General features: G+C 45.7%; 1 protein-coding gene across 2 annotated transcripts; it reads left to right on the forward strand.

The window, feature by feature from the left end:
* Positions 1 to 8,421: 8,421 nt before the first annotated feature.
* Positions 8,422 to 23,690, forward strand: Kiaa1191 (KIAA1191 ortholog). 2 transcript variants are annotated; one of them, XM_059262919.1, is made up of 9 exons: positions 8,422 to 8,577; positions 9,136 to 9,242; positions 9,479 to 9,565; positions 12,147 to 12,325; positions 14,411 to 14,537; positions 17,370 to 17,494; positions 21,850 to 21,956; positions 22,095 to 22,234; positions 22,319 to 23,690. In XM_059262919.1, the coding sequence occupies exons 3-9, from the start codon at positions 9,538 to 9,540 to the stop codon at positions 22,522 to 22,524; spliced, it is 912 nt and encodes a 303-aa protein (XP_059118902.1). In that variant the 5' UTR covers positions 8,422 to 8,577; positions 9,136 to 9,242; positions 9,479 to 9,537; the 3' UTR covers positions 22,525 to 23,690. The 2 variants fall into 2 exon arrangements, with proteins under 2 accessions (XP_059118902.1, XP_059118903.1); XM_059262920.1 differs by lacking the exons at positions 9,136 to 9,242; positions 9,479 to 9,565.
* The last annotated feature ends 153 nt before the right edge of the window (positions 23,691 to 23,843 follow it).

Below are 23,843 nucleotides of genomic sequence, written 5' to 3' on the forward strand. Positions count from 1 at the left end.
AAGGAGAAACTGGAAAAAATGATTCAAGCTACAGCACTCCCTTAGCCCTTCACTGTGGCTGCAGGATAATGGGAAAGAGCCAGTGAGTTACTCCTAGTGTCCAGCTGTGCCCGCCTTTCTCTTGAAAAGTTACCCACACTACACACTCCTTGTAGTGCCAATTTCTCTGTGTCCCAGGCTCTGTCCTTGTTGGATCCCCTTTCCTTCTGGCTACGTATCTGTGCTGCTCCCTTCTTTTTAAATTATTTTTCTATGTGCATTGATGTGAGGGTGTCAGATCCCCAGGAACGAGAGCTACGGGCAGTTGTGAACTGACATGTGGGTGCTGGAAATTGAACCTGGGTCCTCTGGAAGAGTGGCCAGAGCTCTTAATCACCGAGCCATCTCTCAAGCCCCGCTCCCCCTCTATCTTAAGTTCTTATCTCTTACTTAAATTTTTTTTTCTATAGGAGGTAGAGAGATGGCTTACTGGTTAAGAGTGTGGACTGCTCTTCCAGAGGACCCGAGTTCGGTTCTTTTTGTTTTGTTTTGTTTTTCGAGACAGAGTTTCTCTGTGTAGCTTCCTGCCTTTCCTGGAACTCGCTTTGTAGACCAGGCCGGCCTCGAACTCACAGAGATCCACCTGCCTCTGCCTCCCGAGTGCTGGGATTAAAGGCGTGAGACACTACCGCCTGGCTATTTCTTTTCTTTTTTTTTTTTTGGTTTTTTGAGACAGGGTTTCTTTGTGTAGTTTTGGTGCCTGTCCTGGATCTTGCTCTATAGACCAGGCTGGTCTTGAACTCACAGAGACCCGCCTGCCTAAGCCTCCCAAAATGCTGGGATTAAAGGCGTGTGCCACCACTGCCCAACCCGAGTTCGGTTCTTATCACCCACATAGTTGCTCACAACTGTAAGTCCAGTTCTAGGGGATCCAACCCTCTTATCTGTCTTCTGCAAACACATGCACATGCCTCCTTGGTGCTGGGATTAAAGGCATGCACCATCATGCCAGACAGCTTGTCTGTTATTTTAACAAACATCTTTCCAGGACCCTGATGATGTATTCCAGGGGGTCATTATGAAGCAGAATAAGGGAGAAAAGATCAATTATTAGATTTACTTAAAGCACCACTTGTACCGTTTATTGCCAAATATGACTTCACATGGCTACCAGAAACAGAATGACCTGAAGCAATATCTAAAACACAATAAGTTGTAGCCCATATTTACCTAACAACAAATGTTTAGACCTGTCTGTAGCACAAAACCTAATTGGTCTTAATAAAAAGCTGAAAGATCAGAGAAGCAGAGCAGCCAGCCACTAGTTCTCACTCTACGAAATCCTCCGCCTGAAAGAGGACTGAGTTCCTGTCTCCTCCCGCCTTACATTCCTCTCTCTGCCCAGCCATATCACTTCCTATCTCCATCTCCCCAGTGCTAGGATCAAAGGTATAAGATCCCAAGTGCTGGGATCAAAGGTATGTGCTATCACTGCCTGGCTCCTATGGCTAACTAGTGGCTTAGCTCCACACTGTGATCTTCAGGCAAGCTTTATTTGTTAGATCACAAACAGAATGTCACGCCTGTCCATGTAACATATACCTTTGAAACCTCAAAACTAACTGCCACCTTGTAGTCGGACTTTTTCATCAGGACCGTTGGCTCCCCAGCAATGACAAGAGACTTATTAATTATGGAAGCTCAGCCTATAGCTTAGGCTTGTCCCATTAGCTCTTAAAACTTAAATTAACCAATTTCTATTCATCTATGTGTTGCCACATGACTCATGGCTTTTACCTCTCCTCTTGCATGTTGTGCTCTCTGATTCAGCTGGTGACTCCACTTTTCTTCTTTCCAGACTCTTGGTTGCCAGAAGTCCCACCTAACCTCTTCCTGAATGGCTAATAGCCATTCAGCTCTTTATTAAACCAATCACAGTGACACACACATCTTCACACAGTGTAAAGGAATATTCCACAACACCACTCTATGCTTCTGTTTGCTTGCCTGCTTGGCCCCACCTTATGGTTTTATAGTATAAAATGAGAATGCAAACTGGACCTGATGCTGGGTGGTGGCGCACGCCTTTAATCCTAGCACTCAGGAGGCCGAGGCAGGTGGATCTCTGAGTTCAAGGCCAGCCTGTTCAGCCAGGGCTACACAGAGAAACTTCTCAAAAAATCAAAACCAAAACCAAACCAAACAAAACAAAAAAAAAAACAAAAAACAAAAAACAAAAAACAAACTGGACCTGAGACTGAAGACTTTCAGGAGATATCTTGGCTTCCGTCCACTGGTGACATCCCCTCTCTCTGACCTCACCTAGTTGTGGCTTAAGCTCCATTTTATGCTAGGTATCCATCTTGGTACCCACTAGCTGTTTGTCACTGACTGGAAGATAAGGTCCTAGTAACTCCAAGATCTGACATCCTCACATAGTCATACATGCAGCACAGTCATACATGCAGCAAAACACCAATGCATGTAAAATAAAAATAAATAAATTATTTTAAAAAAGATTTGTTTTGCAGGGATGGAGAGATAGCTCACCATTGAAAACATTGGATACTCTTCCAGTTGACCCAGTTTGGTTCCCTGCACCTCGAAGTGGCTCGCAGCTGTCTGTAACTCCAGTTTCAGGGATTCCAATAGCCTTCTCTGGCCTCCATGGTTACCAGGCACACATATGCACATATGTATATATGTGGGCCAAGCACCAATACATATAAAATAAAACAAAAATTTTAAATGTTTATTGGGGTTTGGAGAGATGATTCTGTGATCAAGAGGACTGGCTTGTTGGAAGCCATGCAGCCTTGTCTTGGATCAGCATATGACTGACTACCTGTCCAATGGGTTTCCTCGGGGCAAGGCACCTGTGGAAACGGATTTTCAATTGGCAAGGACCAGTAGTCCAGGGGACAATGTACGAATTTGCAAAATTCATGCAGTTTGCAGGCTCTTCCTTATTATATTGTTGATTCCTTTTTTTTTTTTTTTGGTGGTGATATTGTGTTCCCAAATATATTGTGCACCCTAATAAACTTATCTGGGGTCAGAGAATAGAACAGCCACTAGATACAGAGGCCAGAAAATAGTGGCACACACATCTTTAATCCTAGCATTCTGGAAGGCAGAGATCCATCCGGATCTCTGTGATTTCAAAGCCACACTGGAAACAGCCAGGCATGATGACACACGCCTTTAATCCCAGGAAGTGATGGCAGGAAGCAGAAAGGTATATAAGGCGTGAGGACCAGGAACTAGAGCCTGGTTAAGCTTTCAGGCTTTTGAGCAACAGTTCAGCGAGATCCATTCTATTAGAGGCTGAGGACTTACGGGCTTCCAGTTTGAGGAAACAGGATCAGCTGAGAAGTTGGCAAGGTGAGGTTAGCTGTGGCTGGTTCTGTTTCTCTGATCTTTCGGTGTTCACCCCAATATCTGCTCCTATATTTTTATTAGTAAGACACTTTAAGATTCGTGTTACAGTTTTTAGTTTTATTTTGTCCGTCACACTTGGAACAGCTGTAATTTGCCCTGGGAATTCTGTTCTTGAATATTTTCCCCTAAGATTCAGCAGTGGGCTAATGTTTCTCAAATCTCTTATCTGGAATTACTAACTACAATGTCTGAGTCTGGGAACTTTTCTGACTCAATAGAGACAGTTAGGTACATATGAGAAAACAACACTTGGAACATTAACTATGTCTCACAGTTCTGGAAAGGAGAGTAAGGCAAGAATATACAGAATAGGGAAAAAGCCTCAGGAGTACACATTGTGTCAACTGTTGAGAGTAAGTTCCCTGGACACCAAACACATAGAATCAATGATAGGATCTAGTGTGATCCAATGGGAAAAATGCAATGTAAATACGGGATGGAGAGATCCATCTTTACCACACACAGGAGCTTATATTGGTGGAAGAAGTATGGTATAGTGGGATGGGAAAAGAGTGCCTTATCACAGTCTGCCTTGTACAGAGGGATTGAGACATGGGACCTTCTTGTAGAAAAAGGAACTGGATAAAAGCATATCTTGCAGACACGAAAGAATTGTCTGGGTTTGAATATTGTTGTCCTTTAAACATTGTTCCCATCTCTATTACTTTTTAACTTTGTAACCACAGGTAGCTGCCGGCTGACATAAGTGCTGCGAGAGCAGGATGTGTCTGGCCTGATATTTAGTTAAGCTGGCAAAAATGCTGAACTCTGTCTAGAGTAAGGTTATGTAAGGGATGAGAAAGTGTATTTGGGGACGCATAAAGAGGAACAATGGGGCTTTTTATAATAATTGCAATGTATTTTTTTCTTTTCTTTTTCTTTTTTTCTTTTTGTTTTTTTGAGACAGGGTTTCTCTGTGTAGCTTTGGCGCCTTTCCTGGAACTAACTCTAGCCCAGGCTGGCCTTGAACTCACAGAGATCCGCCTGCCTCTGCCTCCCGAGTGCTGGGATTAAAGGTGTGCACCACCACCTCCTGGCTGTATTTCTTAAAATATGATATATTTCTTAAAAGTCAAAAATAGTAGCCAGGCAGTGGTGGCGCACGCCTTTAATCTCAGCCCTCGGCGGCAGAGCCAGGTGGATCTCTGAGTTCGAGGCCAGCCTGGTCTACAGAGCAAGATCCAGGACAGGCACCAAAACTACACAGAGAAACCCTGTCTCGAAAAAACAGACAAAACAAAACAAAAAAGGAGCCAATAATATAATTGTTCATGTAAGCCTGGTAGAAAAAACTCTGTTAAAGTATAAAGACAGCTTGAGCTAATTGGGCCACTTGAGTGCAAATCCACCTGTGGGCAGACTCTTTCCTTGTGCTGACACACTCCTTCCCCATCTCAAGATCTGAACCTAGAGCTGAGGCTGAATCCCAGCACTAGCTGCTCTTCCAGAGGACCCAGGTTCAATTCCCAGCACCCACATGGCACCTCACAAGTGCTTGTATTACAGTTCCAGGGGATCCAATGCCCTCTATGACCTCTTGGGACACCAGGCACTCATGTGCTGCACATACATACATACATACATACATACATACAAACAGACACTCACACATATACATTAAATAAAAATAAAGCTGGGTGTGGTGGTGCACATTTTTTTTTTTTTTTAGTTTTTCGAGACAGGGTTTCTCTGTGTAGCTTTGCGCCTTTCCTGGAACTCACTTGGTAGCCCAGGCCGGCCTCGAACTCACAGAGATCCGCCTGGCTCTGCCTCCCGAGTGCTGGGATTAAAGGCGTGCGCCACCACCGCCCGGCGGTGGTGCACATTTTTAACCCCAGCATTTGGGTGGCGAAGGCAGACAGATCCTTGTGAGTTGGAAGCCAGCTTAGTCTACACAGAGAGTTCCAGGTCAGCCAGGGCTACATAGTAAGACAGTCTTGGAAAAAAGTTTATAAAATTTCAAAAAATTATGTGTATGTGTATATGGATATGTGCACATGAATGCAGGTACTTGCAGAGTCCAGAAGAGGACATCAGGTCCCCTGGGGCTACAGTTTTCAGGTGGTAATCAGCCTGATGTGTGCTGGGAACCAAGCCCTGTCCTCTGCAAGAGCAGTATACTCTCAGCTGCCTCCCTTTGAATTTTGTATTAAAATTTAGTTTATGTCAGAGTCCCACAGGTGGCCCTGGTGCTCAGGCTTTGCTTGATCAGTTTGTTCCTCCTAATGTGGCTGCACCGAGCAGGCTTTCCTTGCCTCACTACTGCCTCTTTAAACAGTGTGTTCAGGCGAGCGGCTGAGCAGAGTTATTGGGGCTGTGGAAGCACGGGCCTTTGTTTTGAAATTCCTATGATAGTGTGAACTAAACAGAATTGGGACTAAACACTTTCACTTTATGTCAGCACTACCTTAGAAACCAACTTGGTACCATATACAGGACGTGGCAAACCTGAGCACATGTGTAGACCATGCATAAACACCTGCAGATTACACGAAGTTGAACCAAAGGATTTTGTATCTTTTCATTTAGTTTTCATTTGTTAATTTTAAGTGATTTCTGCTGATCTGATTATTTTCTCCACAGCATTAAGTAATATTTATTACAAAATATGCATATCTAAGATATGACTATTAGAAATAAGGTAGATTTTAGGACATTTTAAAATTAAAAAATATTTATTTTTAAAATGTGTGTGGGTGTTTTTGCCTGAATGTATGTCTGTATGCCATTCACATGCTGAGGCCATAAGAGGGTGTCGGATCCCCTTGAATTGGAGTTACAGACACTTGTGAGCTGCCATGTGGGTGCTGGGAATTGAACCTGGGTCCTCTGGAAGGACTCTTTTTTTTTTTTTTGGTTTTTCGAGACAGAGTTTCTCTGTGTAGCTTTGCACCTTTCCTGGAACTCACTTGGTAGCCCAGGCTGGCCTCGAACTCACAGAGATCCACCTGGCTCTGCCTCCCAAGTGCTGGGATTAAAGGTGTGCGCCACCACCGCCCGGCCTGGAAGGACTTTTAATCACCAAGTCTTCTCCCCAGTCCCCATTTTAACCTTTCTGTGATTTGTGATTGAATGAAAAAAAGAAATAAAAAGGAAAGAAAAGGATATGACTGCTCCTAGGTATGGTTGAGGAGAAAGTTTACTGTAGATAAAAGCAAGAGCACAGGCAGAGGCAGAGACATCTGGGATGTTCAGAGTGGATATAGCCAGGCTGAGCTAGGTCAGGTGGAGAGAGGGGTATAGCAGCCAGGAGGCCAAAGGTACAAAAGAGGTGGGTAATAAAAATGTCTGGATTATATAGGGAAGAGCCTCTGGGTAAAGGGCAGCCCAGCTCCTGGACTGGAGAGTTCAGGGTAGAGGCTGGCCATACCCTGTGGTGGTATTGTGTTCCCCAAAATATTGTGCACCCTAATAAACTTATCTGGGGTCAGAGACAGAACAGCCACTAGATACAAAGGCTAGAAAATGGTGGCACACACACCTTTAATCTTAGCATTTTAGAGGCAGAAATCCATGTGTTCAAGGATACAGCCAAGCATGGTGACTCACGCCTTTAATCCCAGAAAGCAAGCCTTTAATCCCAGGGAGTGGTGGTAGAAAGCAGAAAGGTATATAAGGCGTGAGGACCAGAAACTAGAATTTTGGCTGGTTAAGCTTTTAGGTTTTGAGCAGCACAGTTCAGCTGAGAGCCGTTCGGAGATGAGGACACAGAGGCTTCCAGTCTGAAGAAACAAGATCAGCTGAGAAGTTGGCCAGGTGAGGTTAGCTGTGGCTTGTTCTGTCTCTCTGATCTTCCAGCGTTCACCGCAATGACTGGCCTCAGGTTTGATTTTATTAATAAGACTCTTTAAGATTCCTGCTATAATACCCTTTAATGGGTAGGGACTGAGGGATGTTGGGAGAAACCGGAGGCCAGGTCCCCTTTGATATGTTAAATAGGCACCTCAGCCTTTTGTTCCGGGTTTGAAACTTAATAGTGATGTGTACTCCTCCCTAGCAGTAGAAAAGGGCAAGAGTTAAAAAAAATTGGGTATATTTTCCCAAAAGTCACAGTGCAACTCAATTGTGGTATTCACAAACCAAGTATAGAATTTACAGAAGACCTTAATTCCTGGTGCACTCATGGTCCTAACAGAAGGCAGGCAAAGTCTAATGCTGGACTCTGGATGTAAGATTTCCCTTCCTTCAACAACCATTCCTTCCCCCAGAGGTGACTGCAAACCTTGGACTTGGAGCAGAATTGAAGGTAGATGTTTTCAGCTTTTTCTCAGGAGCAGATTTTTTTTTTTTTTTGAGACATCTGTATGGCGCTGAGGAGGCAAGGTTGTGGTACGCTCTATTAACTGAAACGATTAACATTATTAGACCTACTGTGGGTGGGATGGGGGTATGTATGGTTTATGGACAGACCTCGACAAGACAGAGAGGGGACGGGAAACGGTGACAGGGCCACAAGCCCAGGGAAGTTTGTTGTGAGCTTTTTGGCTTTGATTTTATGGTATATTTACTGTGTTGTCTCCATCGCCTTTTTTAAAAGATTGATTTTATTTTTATATGTATTACGTTGTGTGGGAATGAGCGTGTGCATGTAGTGTCCTCGGAAGCCAGAAGAGGGCGGCAGATCTCGTGGAGCTGTAGTTACAGGAGGTAGTGAGATCCCGAAAGTGGGTGCTAGAACCAAACTCAGGTCCTCCACAAGTGCAGGATTTAACTCTTTAACTGCTGAACCATCTCCATCTATCTTCATTCTTTTTCCCTCTCCTCTCATCCCACCTCCCACCACGCTCCTGTCTCAGCCTCCAAGTGCTGGGATTACAGGAGCAGAGAAAGTGCTGGTAACAGGTAACCCTCCCTCCGGGAACCCCGTGGAATTACCCTTTAGAGTCCAACCTAGAGGGTAGATGAAGGTGGTGATGGTGATGATCCCAGATCGTGGACTACAACTCCCGGCGTGCCCCGCGAATCTGCGAGTCAAGTCTCGCGTGACGTGCTGGGGTCTCGGTCTGGGCTGTGGTTCAGCTGCCGGCAGGCTGCAGTCCTCCGTCGGGGAGCTTTCACGATGGCTTTTCTCTGCTCAGCTCCGCAGCCTCTTGGGCCATCTGGAGCCTCGGAACCTCTTTAGTGCCGGAGTTCGGGCCGCAGGCGGCGGGCGAGCAGGTGACAGATCGCGGCCTGGCGCCGCTGGGGACAGTCTGAGCCTCCGGGCGCCGCGGCCTCCGGCCGGGTGGGAACCCCGAGTCCCTCGGCGATCCCCAGTGAGCCTCCGTACACGCGCGCCGCGCACCCACGGGCCTGGCCTCGAGGGGTGGGACCGTGGAAGGGTCTGGCCAGGCGTGTACAATCCAGAGGCTTTGTTTTGTACCCCCTGAAGGAGAGACGTGGGCTTGGGGTCGCTGGGGGAGAGGGAAGGGCGTGTGTTTGTCTTGCGGATGCCCTCTAGGCTGCGGTGAGTGGCCCCTGTGAACTTGAACAAAAATTCGGGTCAGTAATGCCTGCTGTGCAGTGCGTCGCAAGGGGTTTTAAAGACGAGTTTTCTGTAAGGTGCGATTACTCTTAGCCGGCGTTAGTAATAGCGAATTGTTCTCTGTTTCATAGCCCGTTTCTGTCTAGCGGAAATGCTAAAATGGCTTGTGAAGCTGATAGTGGGGCATGTACAGGGCATCATTTGGTGGACTTGGGAGCGCTGTATCAACCCCGGTTGTTTATTGTTATTAGAACCTCTGGATGGACTCTTCCTCGGAAGCTTTGCTAATTTGCAGCAGCTGGGCAATGCTCCTCATTACCATCTGTCTGTCAGCATAGTCCAGCATCATTTCACTGTGGTAAGGTGTCTTCACTGTGTCTTGTCTTTACCCTCTCAGGTGTTATTAAGATGAGCCAATGGATACGGTGAACCTTGAACTTTACCCTTTTGGGGTGTGTTTGTCACACATTGGTTGTAGTATATGTATGTTTCAACCTTGTTAACAAGCCATAAATCGCTGTGTGTCTGTCAACAGAACAGCACTGGAGTGATCCTCTGCTGTTCAGCATAAGAAAATGCCCTTATTTTTATTAGGTGGCAGGGACTCAACTCCGAATTCTGTGTAGAGAAAGCGCCTGGATCCTAATCTTTCAATGGCTTCAAGACAACCAGAAGTGCCTGGTAAACTGAGTTTTTTTTTTTGGTTAAATCTGTTTTGCACTTACTGATCTAAACTTATTTTCTCCAAATCACATATTAATGGTTCCTTTTTGCCGCTAGGGAAATAGATTGTCCTCATTTTAGTATTATCTCATTACCCTCCCAGCCATGCCCAGATCTAAACTTCGAGCGCTGCCCTTAAGTGTATGACAAATACATTATTTATGCCAAAGGAGAAGAATTAACAGTGTGTTTGTAGGGTATATCAGCATGATTAAATTACCCTAGGATGGAGAGGGCTGGGCAAAAGGTACAATCATTGTTACATCTACCTTAGTTGTAAAAATGTTTGCATCAACGTTTAGTATGTTCTTGGTTTGTGTTGCACAGTGCTGTCTGGGTTACTGAAGTCATTGATTTCTCCGTGGACTGTTACCAGAAAGGAAGGTGATTTTTAAATCAGTCTGAATCGCCGAGTCCTTGATTCTCAGGAGTGTAGATTGTCTTGCCTGCCCATCTAGTGTGAAGATTAAACAATTTTTTTTTTTGTTTTTTTTTCTCTCTGTGTAGTTTGTAGTTCTTGCTGTTTTGGAACTCTGTTTAGGCCTGGCTGTCCTGGAACTCACAGAGGTGCTACTGCCTCTGCCTTCTGAGTGCTGGGATTAAATGCACGTGCACCACTTCTGGCTCAAAAAGTTTTTGATCTCTTTGTAGGAACATTTTTCCTAGTAGAGGTTAGCTGGCTTTATGTCTTTGTTTTAATGAAGCCATTGGGAGAAGTCTTAAACATGGTTTTGAAATTGCTCCCCAGTTAGGCAGGTTAATGGAAGCTCCCTCTGTGTGTCCTAACATCTTTGTCTCTCCCATTACGTGTGTCTTCCATTCATACCACATTGCTGTAAACTCACGGTAACCGTGCGGAGCTGTGGCGGTGCACTCATTAGGCTAGTGCTTTGGAGCATGGAAGCTTGGGGGCCCTGGCTTCAGTGTCTACTGCACACTTGCTAGCTGTATGATACTGCTTATGTTCTGTACCAGTTTCCCAATCTGGGAATAGGGAGAAAACTTGTTTACTGAGGATTAGCTACAAGGAGGGATGTCAGTGCCTGGTAATTTTTATTTGTGTGTCTGTTTTAGTTGAGATACAATGCACATACTGTAAATTCACCCACCTAAAGTGGGTAATTTAATGGTTGGTGTGTTCTTAAGGTTGTGCATCCATCAGATTAATCTACTTACAGAGCATTTTCATTCTCTCAGAAAGACTTTGGTCCCATTAAGAGTTATACCTCATTGCCCTCTCTTCCTGGCCTTTGGCAACCAGTAATCTCTTGGGTTTGTTAGTAGTTCTTTTTTTTTTTTTTTTTTGGTTTTTCGAGACAGGGTTTCTCTGTGTAGTTTTGCGCCTTTCCTGGAACTCGCTTTGGAGACCAGGCTGGCCTCGAACTCACAGAGATCCGCCTGCCTCTGCCTCCCGAGTGCTGGGATTAAAGGCGTGCGCCACCACTGCCCGGCTTGTTAGTAGTTCTTAATATTAGTTAATAGTCACATGGTAGCTCTGGGTCCCTTTGCTGTTTAAGTGGCTGCCAGGCAGGTTGGTATCTTGAAGGATATGATGATGTAACAGGAAACTACCACTTTGAGGAAGGTTCTGGATCAGTAAACCAAACAAAATGAACCTTGCTCTCTGCTCTGGCACAGCTGAGAGTGCCCTTGAAGCATGATGCCTGCGTCACAGCTGGACATTCTGGCCGTCAGTCCTGTGGACAGGAATGGCAGGATCAAGCTGGTAGTGTTGAACAGAGTGCCTGTCTGTATTGTCTTTGATGGAAATGTTTAAGTCTCAGAACACTGGAGCTAGAGGTGGTGCCAGACCACAGACCACTGCTGCTTGTAGTTCTCTTTGTGAAGGAGACAGGAAAGGCGGCGGAGGGCTTGTCATAGGTGTGGTCAGACCTCAGCCAGCCATTTTCTCTATGAACTGAGGCAAATTCGTTCACCACTAGGGTTTAGTTGCCTCGTCAGATGAGACAGTGACAGGCTGTGGAGCGAGGGGAAAAATGAGAGAAGATACCTTTAGTCTCTTTATAGTCTCCTTAGTCCTGTGTGACTGAAGAGTTTAGTATCCAGGCTTTGAAATGGGACAGGTTTGCATTTGGACTGGAAATTGTGCTTTGAAGTTGAGACTTTGCACAGGTAAATTTAAATTGAGCCTAAGATTCTTTAGTCTATAAAAGTGGGTTAGGGCCTGGTGTGGTGTGTGTGCCTGTGGTCCCAGCACTTGGGAAGAGCTGAGGTAGGAGGACTAACAGAATTTGAGGCCAGCTGTGCAAACTACACGGTGAGTCCCAGGTAGTCAGGACTCCATAGCAAGACCCTACCTGAGAAAGGAGGGGTGAGAGAGAACAGTGTTGCTGGGTGTAGTGGAGGCTCTGGAGTGTAGTGGAGAAAGAAGGCAATTGGCCCTGTATTACTCTCCTTGGAATGGGTTAGTTGCATACAAACTGGCCTTAAGTTTCACAACTTTCTTGTCCACAGATTAACTTAAAGCCACTAGTATGTGCAGTTGGTATCCCATATTGACAGGTGTCTCTGTTCTTAGCTCTTGCGCCCAGTGGGCCTCTAGGCAAGATGTCCCTGCCCATCGGGATGTGCCGCCGGGCATTCAGCTATGATGATGCCCTGGAGGACCCTGCGCCCATGACTCCTCCTCCATCGGACATGGGCAGCATCCCCTGGAAGCCAGTGATTCCCGAGCGCAAGTATCAGCATCTTGACAAGGTATCTTACCCTGCTGACGGCTTCTGGCAAACTTACCCCCTTTGTTCTCCTCCTGCTTCAGAAGCCTTCGGTGATTCTCTCCCTACAAAATCGGGCAGCAGTTGTTCTCTTTGTACGTTATTTGTGGTTTTTAAAAAATTCAAAACTTGAACAGTAGTGTCACTTGCATGAGAGTCTTCTGGACTCTACTTCCCAACTAAAAAGCCAAACTCCAGAACCTCTCAATGCCTGAGTTCTGATGAATCCTGCTTTCCTCTTTGTACCGTCTGTTATCTAGCCATAGAATTATTGGGATATTTGCATAGACATAATGAGCTAGTTGAGGGAATAGGACCCAAGTCTAAATATGAAATTAATTTATGTTGTATACATACCTCCTACCCATAGCCTGATTACTCTTATGTAGTCATTTATTTTATGTACAAAATGAAGTTTGTGAGGTGTTTTACTTCCTCTTGTGGTGTCATGGCAGTGTGAAAATGGCTTCAGATCTTTGGTCACTTTGAGAGTTTAGTTTTTGGATAGTGATGCTCACTCAGCCTGTAATCTGTTGCAGTATTAAGCCGAAGGTTTGTCATAGAGTCCAAAAGAGCCTTAACAGGTTGGTTTTGTGATTGGCATAGCACAGGTCTCTTGAACAGCTGCTGTGTTCTTGCTGTGCTTGTGTGCCTTTCCCTTGCTGGCAGGGAGCACAGCACCTCTCCTCAGCCTCCTACACAGCTCCATCTGCACTCAGGGCAGGTCAGCCCCAGGCCACTGTGTGCACTGTGCTGCTGAAGCCTATGCCTCTCACCTGATTCCATCCCCGGAATACAAGAAAGATCATCCTACTGCCTGAGTAAACCAGGCCTCCAAGAAGCTCAGAGAAAGCCATTTTACCTGCAGCTTCAGCTGGAGGCCTCAGAGGAAGCATGCAGTGAGGGGCTGCTTAAAGCAGACCTGGAATGGATCCCAAGTGGATTGACTTGGACAGTTTAAGCCCCAAGTGCAGTGCCTCTCTGTCTGAGAGCAGGGAATTCTTTGTCTTAGAGGTGGTGAGGGAGTAATAGTCTTAAAGACTTGGTGGGTGGGTGGCTGAGCTGACCGAGGGCTGTCTGTGCTCTCCTTTCTGATGAGTGCTTTCTGTTTACCTTGTTACACTTGCAGAACGGGGACTTCTTGCCAAGACCCTGTGGAGAGCTCCTTAGTCGGTTGTCAGCTGTAGTCTGAATCAGGTAGCTGTTGAAGAGAAAATGTTGTAAAGACTGGGAAGCCAGGCGGTGTGGCACACAAGTTAGAAACACAAGTTTTATGTGAAAATATTATTATTATTTTCTGTGGTGCTGGGGATAGAACCCAGGGTTTCACACATGCTGGGCTAGAAACAAATTCTTTTTTCTTTTGACACAGGATCTCATTATGTAGTCCAGGTTTGGCCTTGAACTCATGGCAGTCTTTAGCCTCCACGGTGCTGGGTGTCACCATACTCTGTTTATTTGGTCCTGCAGATGGAGTCCTTGTGTCTCACCTCTGACAGCCTAGACCTGCCAAGCAGGCCTGAAATGTATTTGGTCAGTACTCAGGTCACTGATACGTGGCCAAGCCTGAGGGAATGTTCCGCTCGGGCTGACTAAGACTTAGTACTTGGCATATGGTTAGTGCTTTGTAAGAGGTGTCTCCATTTTGTTTCTGTTCCCTTGTGTGTCCTTTCTTTCCTCTTCCCCTCATTAATTTTTCCTCAGTTTTGGAGACAGGGTTTTGGTAGGTATTCCATCCTTGCCTTGAACTCACTGTGTAGGCCAGACTAGACTTGAACCCACACCAGTCCTGCTTCAGCCTCCAGCACTGGGATTCCGTGTGTGTGCCATCACGCCCATTCTGCATCTGCAGTCTTAGGTTAGACAGACTGGAAAGTTAGGCCAGTGTGATTCCAGGCTCTTCTCCTGAAGTCCTTTCCTGTTGTCACTGTGGGCCAGTGGAGGTTGCTGCTGTCCCTTTCAGCTCTGTCTTCCCTTAGAGGTTACATATTCTTGTAACTCTTTCTCTAAAGAAGTAAGTTTAGGTGTGTGGCCCCCCTCACCTGCTTCCCTTACCTCTCTTGAACAGACAGAGGAAGGAGTGGCCAGTGTCTCTTCCCTTGCTGTGATTCCATCAACAGCCACTGACAATTCAGACAAGGCTCCTGTGGTGAAGGCTAAAGCTACCCATGTCATCATGAATTCCCTGATCACAAGTAAGCGCCTGTGGTGGTATTGTGTTCCCCAAAATATTGTGCACCCTAATAAACTTATCTGGGTAAGAATAAGCCACAATATTAAACAGGTTAGGCAGTGGTAGCACACGCCTTTAATCCTAGCATTCCAGAGGCAAAAATCCTCTGGATCTCTGTGAGTTCAAGGCCACATTGGAAACAGCCAGGCATGGTGACTCACGCCTTTAATCCCAAGAAGTGAGCCTTTAATCCCAGGGAGTGATGGCAAAAACAGAAAGATATATAAGGCGTGAAGACCAGAAACTAGAAGCATTTGGCTGGTTAACCATTCAGGCTTTTGAGCAGTTCAGCTGAGAGGAATCCAGTTTGAGGAAACAGGATCACCTGAGGAATTGGCGAGGTGAGGAAGCTGTGGCTTGTTCTGCTTCTCTGATCTTCCAGCATTCACCCCAATAACTGGCCTCAGATTTGATTTTATTAATAAGTACCTTTAAGATTCATGCTACAAGCACCCGCCCTTCAGTCTCAGCAGAGTAAATTGAGGGAGGGAGAGCTTGAGCCTCAGCTGTAGATGATGCTCAGACCTGCTTTCGGAGGGCCCACATCTGACTGGCTCTGAATTTCGTCAAGGAGGAAGATGTACTGACTGTTAAGCACCCATTGGCTTAGATAGAGCCCTGCGGTTGCTTGATATAGTCTGGTTTTCCTGTAGTGACCAGTGGCCACTTAACACTAGATTGGGCACCTCACTTTCTGAAATCGGGGATCTAGCTGGCAGGTTGATGTTAAGGTTAGAGTTCATTAGCAGGAACTTTGGATCCATTACTATTACAGGCCTAGGTGTGTTGCTAGAGAAGGTGGCACACTGGAGGGCAGCCCTCTGGCCATGCACTGCTACACGTTTGTTTGGTTTTGAGACAGGATCTTACTATGTACTCATTGGCTTCAAACTCAAAGCAGTCCTCCTGCCTTAGTGTTTGTGAGGGCTGGTATTGGTCATGCACTACTGTACCCAGCTACTTTAGAAAAATTTACATATGCATTTATAAATAATTTATACATATTTTCACAAATTTTTGATAGTGCTGACCAAGACCTTGTACATGTAGGTCCACCAGGAAGAAGACCAGGTTTGGTGCTTCAGTTTCTTTCCTTTTTTTAAAGGTTTATTTATTTATTATGTATACAGCATGTATGACTGCAGGCCAGAAGAGGGCACCAGATCTCATTACAGATGGTTGTGAGCCACTATGTGGTTGCTGGGAATTGAACTCAGGACCTCTGGAAGAGCAGTCAGTGCTCTTATCCTCTGAGCCATCTCTCCTGCCCCATGCTTCAGTTTCTTTAGTTTTTTAGAATGTGTTATTGATGGCCCTAATGAGGCTTGATGAGAGCTTTTTTTTTTTTTTTTTAACTTACTTTTCTTAAAAAAATTTGCCGGGCAGTGGTGGTGCACGCCTTTAATCCCAGCACTTGGGAGGCAGAGCCAGGTGGATCTCTGTGAGTTTGAGGCCAGCCTGGGCTACCAAGTGAGTTCCAGGAAAAGGCGCAAAGCTACACAGAGAAACCCTGTCTCGAAAAAAACAAAACAACAACAACAACAACAACAACAAATTTATTTATGTGTATAGTATGTGTGCTTGAGAGTGTTTGGAGGTGGTGAGGAGGCCAGAAGGTATCAGATCCCCTGGAGCTATAGACGGTTGTGAGCCACCCAATGTGGGTGCTGAAATCTGAAATTGGGTCCTCTGGAAGTGATTTAATCACTGAGCCATCTCTCCAGCTCCTCTTTTTAAACTTCTATCACAAGTTACCTAAGCTTCTTCCTTCTCAAGGGCCATTCTAGTTGTTGTGAGAAGTTAATTATTCAGTACTTGGCTCTGCATGTCAGCAATAATACCTGCCCCAGGCTGAGGTGCGCAGAGGTTCTCCTTGGTTGGCTCTTTTTATGTCAAAGCTCTTTACTTTCTTCTCCAGGAGGGCATCAGTTTGTTTTGGTCACTTCTAGAAAGTTGCCTCAGAGAGTCCAAACCCACTCTGTTTCTCTGTGACTCCACCGTCTGAAGCAGTAACTGCTAGTTGTATTCTGTAGTTTGACTATTCTGGCATTAGAAAGCACAGCTGTTGTGGCTTCTGAGGGCACCAGGCATGCACGCCGTACACAGATATACAGGCAGGCAACACACCTGTAACATAAAGGAGTGGAATGTCTAGATCCTAAAGTCCACCTGGTGTGGGGACTGTTCACAGCTGCCATGCTCAGGTGTAGTGTTCAAGGTTTGTAGCTTAAGAAAAAAGATTATCTCTTGTTCATTTCACAGTAAGTGACTTGTGAAATAATAAACCAAGCTGAAAGAACATTGTTGGCTAGGCCAGGAACAGCAACAGGCAGATCATACATAAGAAACACGGCGTCTATAGGCCTGGGCTAGTTCAAGGCAGGTGGTTGTGCTATGAATCTGACTGGTACCTTGGTGCCAGCTGGCAGGAACATGACCTGCTGCCCTTTGGCAAAGCTTCTGTGCAAGTGGTAAGTCTCTTAGGGAGCTTAGTGATTTGGGAATTCTGGATGCCAGGTACCTCTGCTTGCTGTTGCTGAATATGAAGGTGTTCCGGAGTCTGAGTGAGAGGAGGTAATGCATCCAGCATCCCTTTAGGGCAACCTGCTTTTAGTGTGCTGTGAGGGAAGGCTGGCTTCCGAGGGATCAGAATTACCATGTCAGTGCCTGTTTGGGCACCCTTACTTTCCACTAGTCAGTGTGGCCTCTTGCTTCCAGGAAGAACAGCAGATACTTTTGTCCCGCCTGGTTTGTGACTTGTTAGGAGTTGAGCGTGACTGTTCTTTCTTTTCAGAACAGACTCAGGAGAGCATCCAGCGTTTTGAGCAACAAGCAGGACTGAGAGATGCTGGCTATACACCTCATAAGGGCCTCACCACTGAGGAGACCAAGTACCTCCGAGTGGCAGAAGCCCTCCATGTAAGCAACCACAACCATTCATGGCTTGAAATACGGCTACAGATTAGAAGTTTACAGCTTAGCTATTGGGCAGCTGAGTCAAGTGACAAGAAGATAATGGCAAAGGGACCAGGACTGTCCTCCTAAAGCCTGGAGGTCTTAGCTGCGGATATTATGCTTGCTTGTCTGTAAATTTAGGGCATGTTTTGCTTATATGTGACATGTATGAAAACTCTGTGAACTGTGGACTATTTTATATGCCAGAGTGGTTGGCTGTGATGAGTGAGAGGAGAATCCCACAGTTCTAAGAGTTGATAGTTCAGCTGGATAATATCATTCTGTTTACTTAGAGATAGGATCTTTACATATAAGCCTAGGCTAGTATAGTAGCATATTCTTTTTTTTTTTTTTTTAAGATTTATTTATTTATTATGTATACAGTGTTCTGCCTGCATGCCAGGAGAGGGCACCATATCTCATTACAGATGGTTGTGAGCCACAATGTGGTTGCTGGGAATTGAACTCAGGACTTCTGGAAGAGCAGCCAGTAGTAGCATATTCTTTTAATCACAGTGTATATGTGAGTGTGGGGGTGTGAGTGTGGGGTTTTCCAGGCTAGCCAGGGCTACATAGTGAGATCCTGTTTCACACAAACAAAAAACTCAGGCTAGCCTTGAACTTGTGATCCTCTTGCCTCTGCCTCCCAAGTATTGAGGTTATAGGTATGTGCCATCATGCCCAGCTTATACTTAACTTTTTAAAAATTAAATTCAGGAGCTAGGTGTAGTGGCACACGTCTTTAATCCCAGGATTTGGGAGGCAGATGCAGGCAATCTGTGGGTTCGAGGCCAGCTTGGTTTTGCATATTGAATTCCAGGCTAGCTAGGACTACTTTGAAAAACTCTGTCTTGGGGGTGCAGAGATTATTTTGATGAGGGTTTATTTAATGATGGTTAAAATTTTTCTTTGTGGCCAGGCATAGTGGTGCACACCTTTAATCCTAGAACTCAAGAGGTAGAGGCAGGTGGATCTCTGAGTTTGAGGCCAGCCTGGTCTACTGTGGGGGGCCAGCTCCCACATTTATTTACCCCAAGGACTCTTGAGGAGTGAGGGATAAGAGATGTAGATAGAAATATAGAGGAGACAGACAGAAACACAAGATAGCCTCGGGAGGGCCTGGATCAAAACCCACGGGCCCCTTCTGTCTCTACTAAGGGGCTTTTAAAGGAATGCCAAGGGGTGAAGCAAAATCCTCCCCTCAGCACAGCCAAGTGCAGACCATCCCAAACACCTGGTAACCATGCACGTGGTCAGTCCATCCCCTGATATAGTCCTGCTGTGTAAAGAAAGCAAGCTCAGATCTCGCTAGAAAATCTCTGTGGGCTCCTACAGTCTACTAAGCAAGTTCCGGGACAGCCAAGGCTGTTACCCAGAGAAATTGAAACCCTGTCTCGGAAAACCACAAAAACCAAACCAAACAAACAATTTTTTTCTTTGTGCTACCAGATATTGAACCCAGAGCTTCATGCGCACTGCAAAGTATTCTACCACTGAGATACATCTCCAGCCCCTCACCCCCTTGTTTTTTGTTTTATGGATTTTTCTGTGTATGGGTGATTTGTCTACATGTGTGTCTGTGTACCACTTTGGAATCTGGTATCTGCAGAGGCTAAAAGAGGGCATCAGATCTGGAACTGGAGTTACAGACAGTTGTGAGCTACCATGTGGGTGCTGGGAACCAAACTCGGGTCCTCGGGAAGAGCAGCCAGTGCTCTTAACTGCTGAGCCATCTCTCCAGCCCCTTCCTCTACTTTTTTTTTGTTTTTGTTTTTCGAGACAGGGTTTCTCTGTGTAGCTTTGCGCCTTTCCTGGAACTCACTTGGTAGCCCAGGCCGGCCTCAAACTCACAGAGATCCGCCTGGCTCTGCCTCCCAAGTGCTGGGATTAAAGGCGTGCGCCACCACCGCCCAGCCTCTACTTTTTTTGAGATGCATCTTTCTGTGTAGTTAAGGCGGGCCTCAAAGTCATGGTTTTCCTGTCTCAGCCTCTCAAATGCTGCGATTCCTGGTATGTCGCTATGCCTGGCTGTGTTGAAATGTTTCAGTGACTTCCTTAAAAATTTTTTTTTTACATTTATTTATTCATTTATTTTGTGTGTGTGTGTGTGTGTGTGTGTGTGTGGTTAATTCATGCCATGGAACATGTGGAGGTCAGAAAAAACTTGCAGAAGTTGATTCTTTCCCTCCACCCTGTAGGTCTAGGGATCAGACATCGTTGTCAGCCTGGCAGCAAGTGTGTTTACTCACTGAGCCTTCTCACTGTGGTTCACATGGTTCTTTTAGAGAGGCCACTTCATATGGAATGGTGTTCTGTGACTTACGAATTCACATAATCTTTGATCCTTGGTGATAGATACTATATTCTGTTTTGTAAATAAAGGAGATACTGGAGGGATAAATCAGTAAGGTGCTTGCTACAGAAGCATGAGTGTCAGTCCCTAGAAACCATGTTTAAAGCCAGATATGGTGGTCCATGCTGGCTGCCTCAGTGCTAGGGAGGTAAATAAAGATAGGCGTATTCCTAGAGTTGGCTGCTAGCCAGCCTAATCTAATCAGCTCCAGATTCCAGTGAGATACGATCTCAAAACAAACAAACTACAGTGGTGAGAGACCTAGTGATTCATGCCTTTCCTTCCAGCACTCAGAGGCAGAGGAAGGCGGGCAGGTTTCTGTGAGATCAAGGCTAGCCTGGTTTACATAGTGAGTTCCAGGACAGCCAGAGCTTACATAGGGAGACCTTTCTAAAAAAAAAAAAAAAAAAGCCCAAACCAACAAGGTGAGTGGCTTTTTTTTTTCCCCTGGAGCTGAGGACCAAACCCAGGGCCTAGGCAAGCGCTCTACCACTGAGCTAACTCCCCAACCCCAGTGAGTGGCTTTTGATTAGTGATGGGAAGATGACCTCCTTATGCATTCCTACCCTGTGTGCACCCCCCCAGTACATACACACATGCAGGCAAACACTCATGTACGCCTTTAATCCCAGCACTGGGAGGCAGAGGCAGGTGAGTCTTTGTGAGTTTGAGGCTAGGCTGGTCTACCGAGTGAATTCCAGGACAACCTGGGCTGTTATAAAGAGAAACCCTGTCTAAAACAACAAAACAACCCATATACATATACATAAATATGTATGTGTGCGTATATACATACACACACATATATATATAAACATCTTTTTGTTTTTTGTTTTTTCGAGACAGGGTTTCTCTGTGTAGCTTTGCGCCTTTCCTGGATCTCGCTCTGTAGCCCAGGCTGGCCTTGAACTCACAGAGATCTGCCTGGCTCTGCCTCCTGAGTGCTGGGATTAAAGGTGTGCGCCACCACTGCCCGGCATATTATTTGTTTTTTTTTTTTTAAAGAAAGAAAAGGCTGGGCAGTGTGGCACATGCCTTTAATTCTAGAACTCAGAACTCAGGAGGCAGAGGCAGGTGGATCTCTGAGTTTTAGGACAGCCAAGGCTACACAGAGAAGTCCTGTCTCAAAAAAACCAAAAACAAATGAACAAACAAAAATCCAAGTAGCCATGGCAAGTTCCTTTGGGCATAGGAAGAACCTAAAAAGCACCAGGAGATGGTGTCCGGTGTGTGTATGTGGGGGTGGGGAAGATGCAGGACACCATGGATGGGCTGCATGTGGAATGAGTAGTCCAGATGAATCTGCAGGCTAAGTTTAAAAGGCACTGCTGTGAGAAGTCAGTGTTGAACTGGTGTCCATTTGAGCTTAGACAAGACAGATGTTTCTGGTGCTCAGTTTTTGCCATTCATCGTGTAACAGATTGTCAGCTTACACAAACTGATGTGTTGAAAGTCAGCTTGGGTCCAGCAGAGGTGTAGCCCTCATGGAGGACAGACCTGCTTGCTACTCTGGAGCTTCAACTTAGACCTATAGCTCTCTAGTATAGTCTTAGACCTATAGTATTTTAACAATGCTGTGGAGGTGGTTGGTTATGGGAGAGGAGGGAGAATGAGGTAGGTTTCTTGGAGGAAACATTTCGCTAAAGAGGACAGCAAGCCTGCGTCTTAATTTGAAAGCCTGAGCAGAGCAGGTGTTGTACTGAAAGTCAGGAGAATTGAAGGCCAGACCTAAGAGGTTTGCAGCTTGGTGCCTCTTTCCCTGAACGACTTGGCTTTTTTGGACACATAAGTTCTAGTGCAGGAGTGTGAGGTGCTCTAGAGCACAGCTCCATAGGAACATGGTGTCCATCCAGTGTAGAAGAAACAAAATCGCTGAAGTTAGGGTGTGTATCCGAGGGCTTCTGCCCAGACTGCACTGCTTCGTGTCTGCTCTCCTCTGAAAAGTCTCTTCTTGCCATCTGAACAGAAACTAAAGCTGCAGAGTGGAGAGACAACAAAAGAAGAGAAGCATCCTGCATCAGCCCAGTCCACTCCGAGCAGCACCCCCCACTCATCTCCCAAGCAGAAGTCCAGGTGAGTCCTTCCTTCAGGAAAGCCAGTGCTGAGATGGTGCTGGCCTCCAGCCTGTGGTTTCTTGTTGCTTTGGTGGAAGACACTTCTTGTGACACGGAAGAGGCCATTCAGAAATATCTATTTACTTCTCTGTTCCAGAGGCTGGTTCCCCTCTGGTTCCTCCACAGCCTTACCTGGCCCAAATTCTCACACCATGGATCCTGGGAGTGGGAATGACAAGAACTCAGCAGAAAAGTGGAGCCTCTTTGGACCGAGGCCCCTGCAGAGATCTGACTCTGGTAAGGCAGCTCCTTCAGAAAGAGCAGCGAGGCCCTGGCTGCTGTGTGTGCTGGGGGCTGTAATCATTTGCTTTTCCTTGGCAGGTTTTGCTGTCCAGGCTTACAAAGGTGCCCCGAAACCCTCTCCTATGGAGCTAATGCGTGCTCAAGCCACACGAGTAGGTGATGATCCAGCAACCTTCAAGCCGCCTAAGATGGATATCCCAGTGGTAGAAGTGAAGAAACCACCACCTCGAACCCATAATCTCAAACCCCGTGACCTGAATGTGCTCACACCCACTGGCTTCTAGAATGCTTTCTGTCCAGGGTCTGCAACTTTCCCTGGGCTCTGACATAGGAGTGATGTAGTTAACTGGAGGCTGGAGTGACATTGTGCACATTGTCCTTGTGTGAGAGAAACCATTTTGCACTGCTTTCAGGTTGGTGGGAAATGTCAGTGGTGCTGAGTGGGGACCTCATTTTTTTTTTTTTTTAAATCATTTATCCCAGAGGAGAATTTGACCCTTGCTTTCTTAGGTAAATAGTGCTGGTGTGCTTCCAAAACTATCAACATGAGCAGTTACAAATCATGATAGAGGTGCCCACCAACTCATTTGGACAGCCATGGCTTCCTGACATGCTTTACCCTTGTGAGTGGGCCTGGACTTGTCTGAGAGCTGGGTATAGCTTATGACCACACTTGGCAGGACCCTGGCTCTCTAGGTTGAACCACAGGTTCTTTTTCCTGATTAGTCCAGTGTACACTTTGTCCTGGCCCTGCAGCTGGAAGGTTGTCTATCTGCTGTGTCACAGAACAAACACTAGTCTCGCATGGCGTCTTTTGCACTTTAACATGAAATTAATTGAGCTCCTAATTGAGCCTACTGGTTTCATGCTGATAAATGACTCCTTTTCCCCCTTCCCTTACTGGGTCTTGCTCATGCTAGGCAAGTGCTCTACCACTGATTTTTACCCCTAGTTTCTGAATCCTAAGCTTTTTTTTTTTTTTAAGTTGTGTGTGTTTTGGTTTTTGAGGTAGGGTCTTACTATTGGCTAGGCTGGAACTCACTCAGTAGACTCAGAGAAGATCTACCTGCCCCTGCCTCCAGTGCTGAGATTAGAGGTGTATACCACCACACCCAGCTCAAGCTTTTGTTAAAGATAGGTACAATTGGATTATAGTCTTCAGGTTCATCTGAACTTGGTGTCACCTTATTGTGATAACCTTGAGAGCATTTTCCACCAAGTTAGCCTCACATGTTCAGTAACACATCTTACTGAGGAAAGGATTCTCATTATTCACAGGTCTGTTGGTCTTGCACACTGTCACATTTGCTTGCTAGATCATTTTAGCTATTAGTCTGTTTACATAATGAGCTAACCTCACAGAGAGGCTCTGGAGTCTAAGATTGTTGTAAAAATTAATTTATTTGTGTTATCTTGTATTGACAATAAAAATCTTTACTACTTTCTCAAACCTGGGTCTCTCGTCCATTCTGCCTGCCCTGTAGTAGAGCCAGAGCGTTGTAAACTTAGTGCCTTTTGTTGTATCTTTCTGACATCATGTGTTTCATTAACAGGCTCTATCCTTTCTTTCTTTGCCTGTTTTGTTATCTTAGCTTTAATTAAC

Source organism: Peromyscus eremicus, chromosome 5 (genome assembly GCF_949786415.1).
Source record: "Peromyscus eremicus chromosome 5, PerEre_H2_v1, whole genome shotgun sequence".
NCBI lineage: Eukaryota > Metazoa > Chordata > Mammalia > Rodentia > Cricetidae > Peromyscus > Peromyscus eremicus.